Consider the following 14,809-nt stretch of genomic DNA (forward strand, 5'->3'; position numbering starts at 1 on the left):
CAGAGTGAGACTCCAACTCAAAAAAAAAAAAAAAAAAAAATCCTTTCAAAGCTCATTATCAGATTTTAGCAGTCAAAATTTTTCTGGCCTTTGAGTTTTTTCCCAAAGGTATTCCACCAAGCGCCTAAATAAGGTTAAACGGTAAAAATCACAGATACATGAAGTAAACACAAATATCAAACCAGCTGGGAATGGAGCCCAGGCCACCACAGTGAAAGGGCAGAACCCTCAACTAAAGTCTGGAGCAGGCAGTTTTGAGCTTGCAAAGGATGTAAAAGTAATTTTGTATTTGCTATTTAATTTTTTTTTTTAATTGTAGAAACAAGGTCTTACCAAGTTGCCCAGGCGGGTCTCGAACCCACAGGTTCAGGCAATCCACTTGCCTTGGCCTCCCAAAGTGCTGGGATTACAGGCTGAGTCAACAAGCCCGGCTGCTATTTAATTTAACCATGAGCATTCTTAAGGCTAGCCATGACACAATTACATCTTTCTTTTAATTTAACCTTTCCATCAAACCTTCCAAAGTGAGAGATCTCATTTTTAAAAATCACCTTTTGGCTACTGACCATTCCAAGATGAGTCACATAAACCTTTTTTGCCCTTTGATCAAAACCTTGTAGATGAGACAAACAGTGATTTTTTCCCCATCCATTCAATAAAGTGCATAGAGAGAAAGGTTGGGATCCTGGTTAGTAAGAAATCCTCACCCCTTTGCCATCAAAAACAGGTTCCTGGGTTCTGCTCACTGCAGTTTCCAAAAGAGAAGAGTGGATTTGTTCATCCTGTTCGTGATGCTAGCCTGGGGTCCATGGCCACTGGCCCCCTAAAGGTTCACTAAAAAATCACTGGCAGATTGATTAATAGGAGAAAAGGCATACAAATGTATTTAACATGTATACATGGAAGCCTTCAGAATGAAGACCCAACTTCTCAATGAGTTAAAAATACATGTACATACTTATACAAACACAGAATCTACAGGTTTTTTAGATTAAATTTTATTTTAATTTAAAGACGTGGGGTACAACTCAGGGTTAGGTATACAAATGTTTATTATGCAGGGACCCTTGGTGATGAAGTGTGCCCCCTTCCAGCAGATTCCCACTACTGCCAATCCTGTCTCAGCCTCCTCCCCTCCCCCACCACGGCAGTTTCCCACGACTGCCAATCCTTTTCTAATAGCATTACGATAATTGTTCAAGGTCCGCTTATGAGTGAGAACATGTGATCCTACAGCTTTTATCTAGGAACTCTAGCCAGGAGATAGTATCACAAACTCATAATTTTATAAAATATAGCTGGTTCCGAATTATTTCTGACAAAATTGGGACCTATTTACATGGCTACACTTTGTTTGTCCTAATAGGTAATCCAATACAGACTTTGGACCAAAATTTGGATAAAGTGGTTTCCATAGTTATTAAATTTTTTTACTCTTTTTTTCTCTTTAGTTTTATATAAGCTTTCAACGTTTACATTTTAGCTCAAACTAGCTGAACTGCACAAGAAAAACAAAAATTCAAGTAACCGTGAAACTGTGAGTTTGATCTCAACACCAGTATTAATAACAACAGATTTAAAGTAGGCAGTAAAGGAGAAAAACAGAGTTTTAGAAGATTCAGTGTAACTCTATGGTTTTAGGTTAATCATTTAAGCTCTGGATTTCCCTTGCTGTAATTTTCCCATCCGTTTTAAAATGTGCACAAAAATGGGCCATAATATGTAACCAGCTTGAGTCCCAGAAAAACCTGGCATGACTTCCAAAGTAATAAGGTCACACACAGAGACAGATGCAGACACAAACACACAGTTACAGGTTCTGATGGCATGCTTTCAGATTGATTCCCACTGAGGGTACTGGGTACAAAGTCCTGAGACCTTGTCTCGACTATTGATGGCCCCACAAGTAGCTAAGTCTAAATGGAGCAGAACCAAGTGGGCTACAGATGGCATACATGCCCAGATGATGCCCTGAGTGACTAAGTCCGAATGGTAGAGATCCCAAGTGACATCACAGAGGAGACAGGTTTTCCGGGTACACTTCTGGTGAACTTACTCAGATCTCATGTTTGTCAGCTTCTCACAAATCATCTTCCTTCCATTAGCAAAGTGTAGTAGGCAGCTGGCACTGTGACAGACAGAGAAGAGAGGTTCCTCAAGACAAAACCATTGTTGCGGCTTCTGGAAAATCCCAGGAGTCCCAGCGAGGGGATCAACTAGCCATGAGCGGCTAGCATGCTTATGAGCAACTGTTGCCTCACCAGTAGTGAAATCAGGCAGGGAGACTAAGTCACTTGCAATGCACAGCTCCTCATACGGGGCACCTAATTTGTAACCAGTGCAAGCTCAGCCACTTGTCACTTATACACCAGAATGAACAAGAACAATGAAAGGAAGGTGATTTTATTTCAAAAACCAACAGATAGGGCAATGACCAGGTTCATGCCTCAAATAAACCATCTCAGCTTTGTCGGCTGAGTTCAGTGGTTTAAAAAGGGAAACTTGGCAGGGGAAAACATGTCAGTGTGGCACAGAGTGTGTCTTGGTGGCTTATTTTGGGTGGTGATCCTCCCAGAGTTCTGGTTGGTGCTATCTTAACTGCAGTCAGGTGATGGATCAACTGTCTAATTACTCCCTTCAAATGGGAGGGTCCTGTAGTCAGCCTGTTTTAAGATTAGCCCCTGAGATTTCTAAACATATGGTGATAAGTATGCATGGTGAAAAGAAGTCTCTAAACATGTTTCAAGGCTTAAGATTAAGAGGAATAACAAAAAAACTTTAAAATGCATTTTAAGGCGGAGATAGTTGGCTACATAATCTTTGGGCGCATGCTCTCAGGACCTCTTGAGACTGTGCCTCGGGCCCTAGATACTCATATTTGGCTCAGAATAAGTGTCTTTAAATATTTCATAGTTTGGCTTTGTCATCAACAGAGGAAACAGGTGACCAGAATTTCTACCAGGCACTCCTACAAATGGCCAGCAGATGGTTCAGTTAGAGACAGATATTTGGGGTCTGGTAGTGGCCAATAATAGAGGTCTTTCTCTCTAAAATGAATTCATCTCAGGTTGAATTATGCACTCAGAAGGAAGAGAACCACCCCAAGGCCTTTGTGGAAGGCTATATAAATTTTTCAACAGTATACTGCTTTAACTCTAAACCCTAGAGTATAGAAATCTTTTTTTTTTCTTAATTGAAAAAACCAGCCAGGCTCGGTGGCTCAACCTGTAATCCCATGCTTTGGGAGGCCGAGGTGAGTGGATTGCCTGAGCCCGCAGGTTCGAGACCTGCGTGGGCAACTTGGCGAGACCTCATCTCTACAATAAATCAAAAAAGTTAGCCAGGCGTGGTAGCGTGCGCCTGTAGTTCCAGCTACTTGGAAGGCTGAGTGGAAGGATTGCCGGAGCCCAGCAGGTTGAGGCTGTGGTGGCTGGGAGCGTGCCACTGCACTCCAGTCTGGGCAACAGAGTGAGACTTCAACTCAAAAAAAAAACAAACAAACAAGTTTTTTTAGAGATGACATCCTGCTTTGTCATCTAGGCTAGAGTGCAGTGGCATAATCATAGCTCATGCAGCTTTGAACTCCTGAGCTCAAGTGATCCTCCTGCTTCAACCTCTTAAGTAGCTGGGACTACAGGTGCATGACACTACACCTGGCTAATTAACAAAAAGGTTGTTTTTTTTTGCGGGGGGAGACAGCATATCCATATGTTGTACAGGTTGTTCTTGAATTCCTGGCCTCAAGTGATCCTCCTGCCTCAGGCTCCTGAGTAGCTGAGATTATAGGAGTGAGCCACCAGCACATGGCTTATAGAAATCTTTTAATTCTGCCTTGGCCAGAAATCTTCTCCCTGATATAAAGAGATAAACTCAAAATAATGTCATTGTCTGGACAGGTCAGGCTCTTAGCAGTTGTTAAAGGAGCAGTTGCACAATTCTTTGAAAATAGCTTGTGGTGGGGAAAGAATACTTTAAATCAATAGTACTGTATTTGCTTTGCAAATTGAGTAGTTACGAAAACATAAGCATGGCTCCAGGAGAGGCTTAAAACCTACTCACCTTTCCAGTCAGCCACAGAGTCATCCCTGTTTGTCTCCAGTTAGATCCAGATATTGCAAAAAGCCACTATGAGACCTGACAGTTAAGTTCATGAACTCATCCTAGAAAAAGTGTTACATACCTCATTGCTGAATATCACTATGTGTTGGGAGCCAACTACGGAAGCCCACTGAGCATTAGGGATCAGGAAGCGCTGTTGACCCCAAGACCACTAGGATGCGTTCGGGAGCTATTGACCCCATTTCCTCCCCCTTTTCTACTCAGCACTAACCAGATTAAGCTCCTGTGAGCTCAAAACATAAAAACTCTGAGACTGGGACGAACACAAGCTAACTTTAGAGGCTCATTGCTCAGTTTTGGCTTTCACACAACTTACAATTCAAACTCGGGTCACATCTGAGAGCCTTAGTATTGTTCACAGGCTTCTGGGTCATGATCTTAGGATTTATTGAAGTTGAATAAGGTGTAAATTGTAGAATATAGTTTTAGAAGACAGCCATTTTGTTGAAAGATGCGGCTGGGTTACTTGCAGGTAGCCCACTGTGAACTTTGGACTGGGCCACATTCCAAACGTTCTGGGATGGGCCACTTTAGTTTGTAAAGTAAGCACTTAAGTCTCTATAGAATTGTTTAACTAGGTATTAATATGAAAAGGGTTTAAAGGCAATCATGGATTAAGGTTTCATGGATTAGGTTATGGGATTATACGTGAAAGAACATCTGGTGGGTGGGAAACGCCCCTCACACACCCGACTGTGTATAAAAGACCCGTTGTAATTCCCAATAAACAGCTTCTGCACTAGACTGGGGTCCAGTCTCTCTCTCTCTCTCTCTCCCCCTCCCTCCCTCTCTCTCTCTCTCTCTCTCTCTCTCTCTTTCTTCTTCCCCCCAATCACTGATGCCGTCTCCATCTTTGGGGTACCCTGAACCCGGCTGGAGCTGGACTCCAGCAGCTATGGTCACCTTCAGAATATTCCTCTTGAGAAGCTATGCTCTACCAGCATCTAGTCCACCTGTCAAAGCAGTTTTGGAACTCTTTTTCTGGAATGGCCATCAGCTGTTATCATATTACACTTGATGTCCTGAAAGTCATCAAAATGTCTTCCTGGTATAGAAAGGTGGTGATAGCGGCAGCAAGTGTGTGATGGAGGTGCTCAGATCCTCATGACTGTGTTGGAATTTACCACTGTGTTGAGCAAAAGGGCAAAAAGCACCCTGAGCACACAACATCCAGTATATTTGCCATTATATTTGCCAGTATATTTACCAGTCACAGATCCAGGAGTTCAAAGAGGCCTTTGATATGATTGATCAGAATAGAGATGATTTCATCAGCGAGGAAGATATGCATGATGATATACTTGGGAAAAATCCAACTGATGAGTATCTGGATGCCATGATGAATTGGCCCCATCAATTTCACCATGTTCCTTACCATGTTCGGAGAGAAGTTAAATGGCGCGGATCCTGGAGATGTCATCAGAAATGCTTTTGCTTGCTTTTATGAAGAAGCAATTGGCACCATCCACAAAGATTACCCGAGAGAGCTGCTGATAACCATGGACGATCGGTGCACATATGAGGAAGTGGATGAGCTGTACAGAGAAGCACCTATCAACAAAAAGGGGAGCTTCAATTATATCGAGTTCACGCACATCCTTAAACATGGAGCAAAAACAAAGATGACTGAAAAGAACTCCAAATTCCAGCCAGATGTCCCTTGTTGCCGCTTTGAGTATTTCTGAGATTTTCTCTTGCATGCCCTTAGTTTTACAGCTTTTGCCTTTTCTGCTGTGTTTATTCTCAGCCGTTTTGGGCATATGTATCTTTCCAGACTGGAAATGGGACTTTTTGCCATTTTCAGAATAGAAAACAGGGTAATTTAACTTTCCAGTCCCTCCCCCTATGACTGCAGTCTATAGAGTCAATATATTTATTCAAAGTTATTCATTCAATTTTTTTCTGAACCATAATTAAACTTTATGATAAAAAAATTTTTTTAAAGTCTTCCTTTCAATATTTCCTTTATCTTTGGGTAAAGAAAAAAGTTATAGGGGCCAGATCAGGTGAGTAGGGAGGGTGTTCCAATACAGTTATTTGTTTACTGGTTGAAAACTCCCTTAAAGACCATGCTGTGTGAGCTGGTGCATTGTCGTGATACAAGAGCTCCTTCAGGACCATTTTTGCACACACCTTTCTCATGCCAAGATTTTTCAGTTAAGATTTTCCTAACTGTGTCTCTATTGATGTTTATTTGGTCTGCTATGCTTCTCATAGTCAGCCAACAATTTTGATGCACAATTCAATGAATTTCTGCAATGTTTTCATCAGTCTGCTCGTTACTGGCAGTCCTGACCTCTTTTCATCAGTGATGCTTTCTCTCCCCTCAGAAAAATATTTAATCCATTTGTACACTGCTGTTTGCTTCCTGGCATTATTCCCATAAACTTGGACTAACATGTCCCTGATTTCATTTCAACTCTTGCCAAGTGTAACAAGAAATTAATGTTTGTTCATTGTTCTAATTCAAGCTCTGACATTCTCTTGACAGCACACAAAAACATGCAACAACAATAATGAACGTCACTTAGCAAGACACCACCACATGTTGACACAAACACAGCTATGAGACACTGATACATCAAGCTTATGAAGACTTACCAAGTTGTTTTTCCCAGTGCTGCCAATGTAAGTGCATGGTCGCAAGCCTGTGAACCCAATTGTCAGAGCTCATACATTGGAAAACAATTGTACCACATGCAAGAGAAAGAAAAGTTTGTATAACAATCTTCCTAGACCCCAGAACCCTCAGAAGGTTCATTTTTTTCCCTTCTATGGGACAACAACCTGTCGATTGATGGGATCATGGTTCCTCGATTGTACCCCAGAACCTACTATTAAACTTACAGTAAAGGATTGGGTACTAGACTTCTTATTTGACATTGATGTGAATTATTTTTATCTTAGTCTGTCACCTGAGTCTATTCAAGCTATTGGAGTCTACAGGTAATTTATGGTTGCCCATATTTTAGACCACCCCAATATCCATGGTAGGTTCTGTTAATACCTACCAAGTTTTTCTTGTTTCTGATTCCCTATTCCCAAATCTTAGGTAAAGACTTATAATGTAAATGATGTAATGCCACCCTACAGCATTTTTTTAAAAGGGTGTTTTATTTCCCTGTCCTCAGCTAAAATCTCCAAGTTCTTATTTTTCCCTAATGGAGACCCATCTAAATTTAAAGCCATCTTTTAAATTGAGGACACAATCTTATGAGATGTCTCAGTCAGTCTCTGGGCCTCACGTGGAGTACCACTAAGTACAAAACCTGCACACGCTGCCCAGAGGTTATGTGTGGCTTACAGCAGGAAATGATCAAAGTAGGATTTCACAAATCCTATGACTTACTGCCATACAAAGAGAATTTTTCTTAGGTTCCCCGTGCTTAAAGAGGGGGAGGATCACAGGGAATATACTCAGCAGAGGAGGTACATAAATCACATGCTGAGTAAGTTCTCAAAGTCACCAAGTGCAGTCGCTCATGCCTATAATCCCAGCACTTCGGGAGGCCAAGACAGGAGGATTTCTTGAGCCCAGGAATCTAAGACCAACCTAGGCAACATAGCAAGACCCTATCTCTACAAAAACAATGACTAAATAGCCAGGTGTGGTGCCATGCACCTGTAGTCCCAGCTACATGGGAGGCTAAGGCAGAAGGATTGACTGAGCCCAGGAGGTCAAAGCTGTTGTGAGCCGTGATCCATGTCACTTGTACTCCAGCCTGGGTGACAGAGTGAGACCCCAACTCAAAAAAAAGTTATTAAATTCTCAGGATGAAAGCAAGCCACTGCGGAAAGAAAAGTCTAACAAATATTTCAGGTGTTCCTTTATATGAGGAATTTCTCAGGAGAGATGGTATCCAACATAGCGGAGATCCCTGAGGACATGGAAGGTCTCTCGACTTAAAGGGTGGCACTCATGTGTGGGCAAGGTTTCAGAGTGTCAAGGTTATGAGTGTGTGGTTCTGTTCCACCCTGAGCTCTTGAACTTCAGAGAAGTGGCTGACAGTCTAGCCTGCCATGGACCAAGCTCTCAAAGTGTCTGCCAAACCCTTGAGTTTGTATGTATTTTGAGGCCCAGTAGTTGAGGTCACACATGGGTTGAATGAGGTGTGACATCACATTCCCAAGGAGAGGAGGGGTGCACAGTTGCATTTTCCAGGTCAGAGGAGGAGCAGCTCTAAGTTTTCAGGTATGGGGTCTGATGAGACCTCACGTTCTTGAAGGGAGGTGGAAAATAAAAATAATATCCTAAGCCTCCCAACTGGCTGAACAAAACTCCCTTGGCCAAGGGGACTCCAGAGAAACCTGAGAAGCTGAGTTTCTAGTCATAGTGAGAAGGGAGATTGGACACAACTCATTATACTGGCTCCTTTTCAGAATTTAGGCACAACTGGCCAGCATTAATGTTAAAATAGAGGGTAAGACTGATAAAACAAATTATTCATGGCAATAAGAGATTGAAAGGACATAAGATGGAGTTAATATAGCCAAAGAACAGTCATTTTAACACTGCCTAGTTCTGTCATGTTTTCTGAGCAAAATCACCTAGCTTGCCCTCTAATCAAAGAGCCGGCTTCTCAGAGGTAACTACTGACAATTGTTTTACAACTCCTCCCCAGCTTGTTTTGTATGAATTAGCTTTTCTATTCCAAACATTTGCCTAAGAAACATGTTAACTTAATCAGCCCTTCTTGACCTCTGTGACACAGACCCCATCACCATGGCAGCAGCCACGTGACTAGTCCGCCCATCTGCCTGCTGTCCAACACCTGACATCAGTACCGGCACTTACCTGTCCCCTTTGTGATGTGAAACAGGCCACCACTCAGTCACCTTAACAAGCTGCCCCCCATCAAAGGGAAGGTTTAAAAGCATTCAACCTCAGCCAGGCTCGGTGGCTCAGCCTGTAATCCCGTGCTTTGGGAGGCTGAGGTGAGTGGATTGCCTGAGCCCGTGGGTTCGAGACCCGCCTGGGCAACTTGACGAGACCTCATCTCTACAATAAATCAAAAAATTAGCCGGGCGTGGTAGCGCGCGCCTGCAGTTCCAGCTACTCGGAAGGCTGAGGCGGAAGGATCGCCGGAGCCCAGCAGATCGAGGCTGCGGTGGCTGGGAGCGGCCACTGCACTCCAGTCTGGGCGACGGAGTGAGACTCCAACTCAAAAAAAAAAAAAAAATTAAAGCATTCAACCTCAACCATTGGCCATTGCTTTGCTAAGCTCTGGTCTGGCCGTGTGGCTCTTTGAACTATGGCCGCCATGTTTCCTAAGCTTTGGCCCCCTCCCCTTCCTTGGGGAGGTGAATCTCCTCTTTCTCTTTCTCTTTCTCTCTAGTTTACTTTCTAAATAAACGATATTTTCCAATCTAACTTCTGTGCAATTCTTTGTGTCCTATGCATGGCACCAGATCGTCTCCTCCCTCCCCCGCAGGTTTGACCTAACATTTTGGAGGCCCTGTGGAGGTTGTGATCAAGGCATGGATTCTTTCTTCATCGACCAGCTGCCATCGGTGTCTCCTGTGAGTTGTAATAAGCTCATGTCTCTCCCTGCTGGGCCTCTGGGTGACTTCTTCTTCTTTTTTTTTTCAGATTAGAAAATATAGTTTATTTAGAAAGTAAATTAGAGAGAGAGAGAGAGAGAGAAAGAGGGGATTCATCTCCCCAAGGTAGGGAAGGGGGTCAAAGCCAGGAGACATGGCGACAGCCATAGCTCAAAGAGCACATGGCCACACCAGAGTCTAGCAAGACAATGGGGCGATGGTCTGGCAATGGCCTGGGTGACCTCTTTGAAATCGGTAAAGAACACTGCTCGAAAGCCCTCTCAGATCTGGGGTTGCTGCATTGCACTGACTTTGGTTCAGCGTCGGATGACAGCAGAGACCCTCAAAGGGCAGTGCCAGCATGGTGAGCGAGACATCAGAATGTCAAGGGAGGCCCTGTCGCACCCTGAGCTCTTGGACTTCAGAGAAGTGACTGACAGAACATAGCAGACTCTGAAGTTGAATGCTTTCAAACCTTCCCTTTGCTGGGGGAGGTAGTGAAGGTGATTGGGTGGTGGTCTTTTCCACATCATCACAGAGGTGACAGGTAAACATAGGACCGATGTCAGGTGATGGATGGCAGGCAGATGGGTGGGTTAGTCACATGACTGCTGCCGTGGTGATGGGATCTATGTCATAAAGGTCAGGAGGGGTTGATTAGGTTAACTTGTTAAGGAAACAAGCTGGGGAGAGGGTTGTAAGGCAATTATCAATAGCTACCTCTAAGAAACTGGTTATATCCTTGGCTGGTGATTAGAAGGTAAGTTAAGTGAATTGCTAGAAAACCACGACAAAACCAAGCAATGTTAAAATGGTTGCTCGTGGCCAGGCTCGGTGGCTCAGCCTTTCATCCCAGCACTTTGGGAGGCCGAGGCGAGTGGATTGCCTGAGGCCGCCGGTTCGAGACCAGCCTGGGCAATTTGGTGAGACCTCGTCTCTACAATAAATCAAAAATTAGCCAGGCGTGGTGGTGTGTGCCTGTAGTTCCAGCTACTTGGAAGGCTGAGGCGGAAGGATCGCCAGACCCCTGCAGGTCTAGGCTACAGTGGTCGGGAGCGTGCCACTGCACTCCAGCCTGGGCGACAGAGTGAGACTCCGACTCAAAAAAAAAATAAAGGCTGCCCATTGGGTATATTGACTCCATGTTATGTCCTTTCAGTGCAAAACCCTATCTCTCCCACACGATACCTTGCAGCCATGGCATGATTTCAAAGCCTCTTAGACATCCCCAATACAACCCAGGTTCACTTCAATCTTGGGATGGCCCCTGAAAATAAAACTTTTGTTTCTTTTGTTTGTTTCTTTTCTTTTCTTTTTAAGACAGGGTCTCAGTCCATTGCCCAGCATGGAGTGCAGTGGCAAGATAATAGTTCACTGCAGCCTCAAACTCCAGGGCTCAAGCGATCCTCCTGCCTTAGCCTCCCAAGGAGCTAGGACTGCTGGTGTGAGCCACCACATCTGGTTGATTTCCTTTGAATATTATTTTTTGTAGAGCTACGGTCTTGCTGGTTTTAAACTCCTGGACACAAGCGATCCTCCTTCCTTGGCTAACCAAAGTAGATTACAGGTATGAACCACCATGCCCAGCCTCATCTTCTTTTAAGAAACAGAAGGAAGGTGCTATGGTTTCAATATTTATGTCCCTTCCAGAATTCATGTTGAAATTCAACCCCCACAGTCTGGAGTTTACTATGTCTTGTCACCTGTCATGTTGGCATCTGCGTGTCTCCTGGCTCTATGTGTCTCTGTCAGTCTGCAGGAGCAGAATGGACTGTAAAGTGTCTGATATAGGAGGCCTGGGGTTCAGCTTTGGTGGCTATAAAGCTTGGTTATGTCACCTGACAAAGTTAGTCCAGTTTTTTTCAGTTTACCCATATGGGCGGGGAGAGGGGGTGCGGGGAGGGCCAAAAAGCCAGAATTATCTTTTTGGAATGTGGGTCTCTTGTAGTACCCCCCAAAATGTGTTCCTCCAGATCAAGCGGTCAACCAAAGTTTTTATCAGGAAGTTTTGAGAAGGTCGCATCATGATTTGTAGAACCATCCAGAGTTGTGGCAAATGGGTGACTGGTTCTTCTACCATGACAACCCACTTGCTGACACTGCACTGCGTGTTCAGCAGTTTTTAAACAAAAACGATGTGATCCCAGTGCCCCACCCTTCCTATTCACCCTATCTTGCCTTGAGAGCCTTTTTTTTTTTGCTTCCCCGGATGAAAAAAGTCCTTAAACGGAAACCTTTTGCCGATGTGGAAGAGGTGAAACAAAAATGACAGAGGCACTGAAAGGCATCAAAATGGAAGAGTTCAAAAACTGTTTTGAGCAGTGGGAAAAGCGTGTCGATAGGCGTATTGTTTTGTTTTGTTTGAGCTGGAGTCTCACTCTGTCGCCCAGACTGGAGTGCAATGGCCGCTCCCGGCCACCGCAACCTCAACCTGCTGGGCTCCGGCGATCCTTCCAAATTCAGCCTTCCAAGTAACTAGAACTATAGGCAGGCGCTACCATGCCCAGCTGATTTTTTGATTTATTGTAGAGATGAGGTCTCGTCAAGTTGCCCAGGCGGGTCTCGAACCCGCGGGCTCAGGCAATCCACTCACCTTGGCCTCCCAAAGTGCTGGGATTATAGGCTGAGCCACCAAGCCCAGCCAGATAGGTGTATTGCATCAAACAGAGAGGACTTTGAAGGTGACTGAAGTTTAAACACATAAGGATGAATACATGAGGAGAGAGGTGTGATGGAAAGAGGGGAGCTTTTCCAGAAGGGAGGGTCAGTCAGGGTACTCTTGGAAAGGTAAGGACTGACCTGCATCCTTGCGACTTAGCAATTTGGGATTGCTGGTGACCTAGGAGGGAGCAGTGTGAGAGGAGGGGTGTGACAGAGGCCGACGTCAACGGGAGTGGGCAGCCCTTTGGAGAAACAGAGCAGTGCAGGAAGAAGAGGGCTGAGGCCACCAGGAAGGGTTGTTTTTGTTTTTTCAGAAAGGAGAGGGTTGACCATCCAACTTTAGGTTCTAATTCAAAAGGAATTGGGATGCCAGAAAGATCTCTGATGAGAACAGAGATTCTGTCCCCAGGAGCCCTGGCCAAGAGGAGAACAAGCCCTGCGGAGGTGTTTTCCCCTCTCCCTTCCCAGTCTGACGCTGCAGGCTTTATCTGGACTCGCTCTGCTTGACATCTGTCACCAGCCACACTGCAGTGGGGGATGTCACCTCAGAGGGAACACAGGCACCGGCTCCAGAAAGCCTTCATCTGCCCTGACTCCTCGATCCCTGGGGCTGGAAACCCCTTCAGCTTGGGGCACGATGATTTTCTTTTGCTCACCGTGGAGGGATACGCAGAGAGGGTCACGTACTGTCTAGGCTGCATGTCTGCTTGATCCTGAGAGGGACTGCAGGGCAGCTGGCAGGCCTGCAGAGACAGACCCAAGCCAGGAAGGAGCACACCTGAGGAGGCAGGACCCTGTCGCACAATTGGGCCTTTCCCTGGCCAGCAGCCAATGGACGTCTTCTATCTACATGATGGCAATCTTTGGCAGAAGGGAAGCTGTTTTGGATTAAGCGGTGACTGTTTAGGACGGGGAGGGGAATGAAGGAGAAGAGAGGTGGGATATAATACTAAATAAGGTCCCTGTGGCCAATATGACCTCACAGCCCAGAGACCCTTCTGGGGTCTGCGGTACGTGAGACGGCAGAACAGGACGCGCAGCTCAAGGCAGTGTGGTTGTGGAAGAGCGAGGGAGGCATGGTGAAGTCCTACTGTGTGCCTACTAAGAGGGCCTACTCTGTGCCAGGTGCCCAATGTGTGGTGACTCACTGATCCTCAAAGCAACTGAGGTCGAGGAAACTGTCTGCACTTCACAGATGGGCATGCTGACCCTGGCTACCTGCCCAAGGTCACACACCTGCAGAGAGGCAGATATCCTTCCCAGTCACCAGATGCGATGGTGGCTCACAAGCCAGCCCTGTGTAAACAGGAGCAACTCAAGTATGCCCCTAATTGGGCTGCCAAGCGCCAAGGATTATATGAGGAGGGACCCAAAAGAAACCGGAATTTGTTTATTGAAAATTGTACTTTTAAGGAAGGTGGCCAAGGCCCTGCCATGACCCTGATTAGGTTTGCCCTGGCTGCAGGCCCAGAAGCTTGTTTCTCTCTTTTCAGGGCAGCTTGCATCCATGCTATAGATTGAATGTCTGTGTCCCCCAGAATTCATGTACTGAAACCTGATCCCAAGAAGATAGGGCCTTGGGGAGGTGATTAGATCATGAGAGAGGAGCCCTCAGGAATGGGATGCTGCCCTTATGAAAGGAGTCCAGAGAGTTCTCTCTCACCTTCCATCATGTGAAGACACAGATAGGAAAAGGGCCCTCACTGCAATCTAACCAAGCTGACACGCTGATCTCAGACTTCCAGCCTCCAGCACTACGAGAAATAAATTTCTGTTGTTCATAGGCTAAAAAAAACCCCCACAATTTTAACAAATTCCGGTTTCTTTTGGGTCCCTCCTCGTATAATCCTTGGTGCTTGGCAGCTCAATTAGGGCAGCGGTTAAGCTACTCCAGTTTACACAGGGCTGGCTTGTAAGCCAAGCATCACTTCTGGAGACTGGGTAAGCTTTTGCACCGCATAAGTCAGTGCCAGGACCATCTGTGACCTTCATGACAGGCTTGAGGACGCCACTTGTGGAACCGCACCACAGGGCTGGATGGCAATATTGCTTCGCCATGCCACCAAGGAAAGTCCTACACTGTGCCTGTTTTCAGTGCACAGGGGAACATTCCCTTCGAATGACTTCTCCTGAGCCAAGAATAGTCCTCGAGTCCCCACAGAGGTTTTCTCATGCCAGTTAATTCCCAGAAAGGAGTACAGCGAGACTGTGTCCTTGGTCGTGGATGCCAGACCCTGTCATCCATCCGTGTTCTGGAGTTGTTCGACTAGATGTTCACATTGGCAGAATGAACATGAGCTCACATTCTTTTGCTTGATCTCGATTTTGACACAACCAGTCATCAGATGAATGAGTTATCTTGGCTAGGATTTGGGAAACTGGTGTTAGGGAGGGGTGAGTCTGCACTTGACCTGTTGAGAAAACAGTAAGGGGTAATATGAGGTCTGACAATGAAGTTCGCCAACTTGCTACCATGGGCTAACAATGA

General features: G+C 45.3%; 2 protein-coding genes across 2 annotated transcripts in view; both read left to right on the forward strand.

The window, feature by feature from the left end:
• LOC103267542 (myosin regulatory light chain, striated muscle, 25 kDa isoform-like) overlaps positions 1-5,892 on the forward strand; it is a gene marked incomplete at its 5' end in the record, with an annotated part of 26,014 nt that extends 20,122 nt beyond the window's left edge. Inside the window, 2 exon segments of the mRNA XM_021716095.1 lie at positions 5,318-5,463; positions 5,465-5,892. Coding sequence (XP_021571770.1) covers positions 5,318-5,463; positions 5,465-5,804 — 486 coding nt within the window.
• A 3,950-nt stretch (positions 5,893-9,842) lies between these two features.
• The window catches only part of LOC103267543 (very-long-chain 3-oxoacyl-CoA reductase-like), a 63,329-nt gene continuing 58,362 nt past the window's right edge, over positions 9,843-14,809 (forward strand). The window contains exon 1 of the mRNA XM_008065126.2: positions 9,843-9,915. Coding sequence (XP_008063317.2) covers positions 9,843-9,915 — 73 coding nt within the window. The remainder of the gene's footprint in view (positions 9,916-14,809) is intronic.

The sequence above is a fragment of the Carlito syrichta genome, unplaced genomic scaffold (assembly GCF_000164805.1).
Source record: "Carlito syrichta isolate Samal-C Ts95f unplaced genomic scaffold, Tarsius_syrichta-2.0.1 Scaffold308160, whole genome shotgun sequence".
Lineage (NCBI taxonomy): Eukaryota > Metazoa > Chordata > Mammalia > Primates > Tarsiidae > Carlito > Carlito syrichta.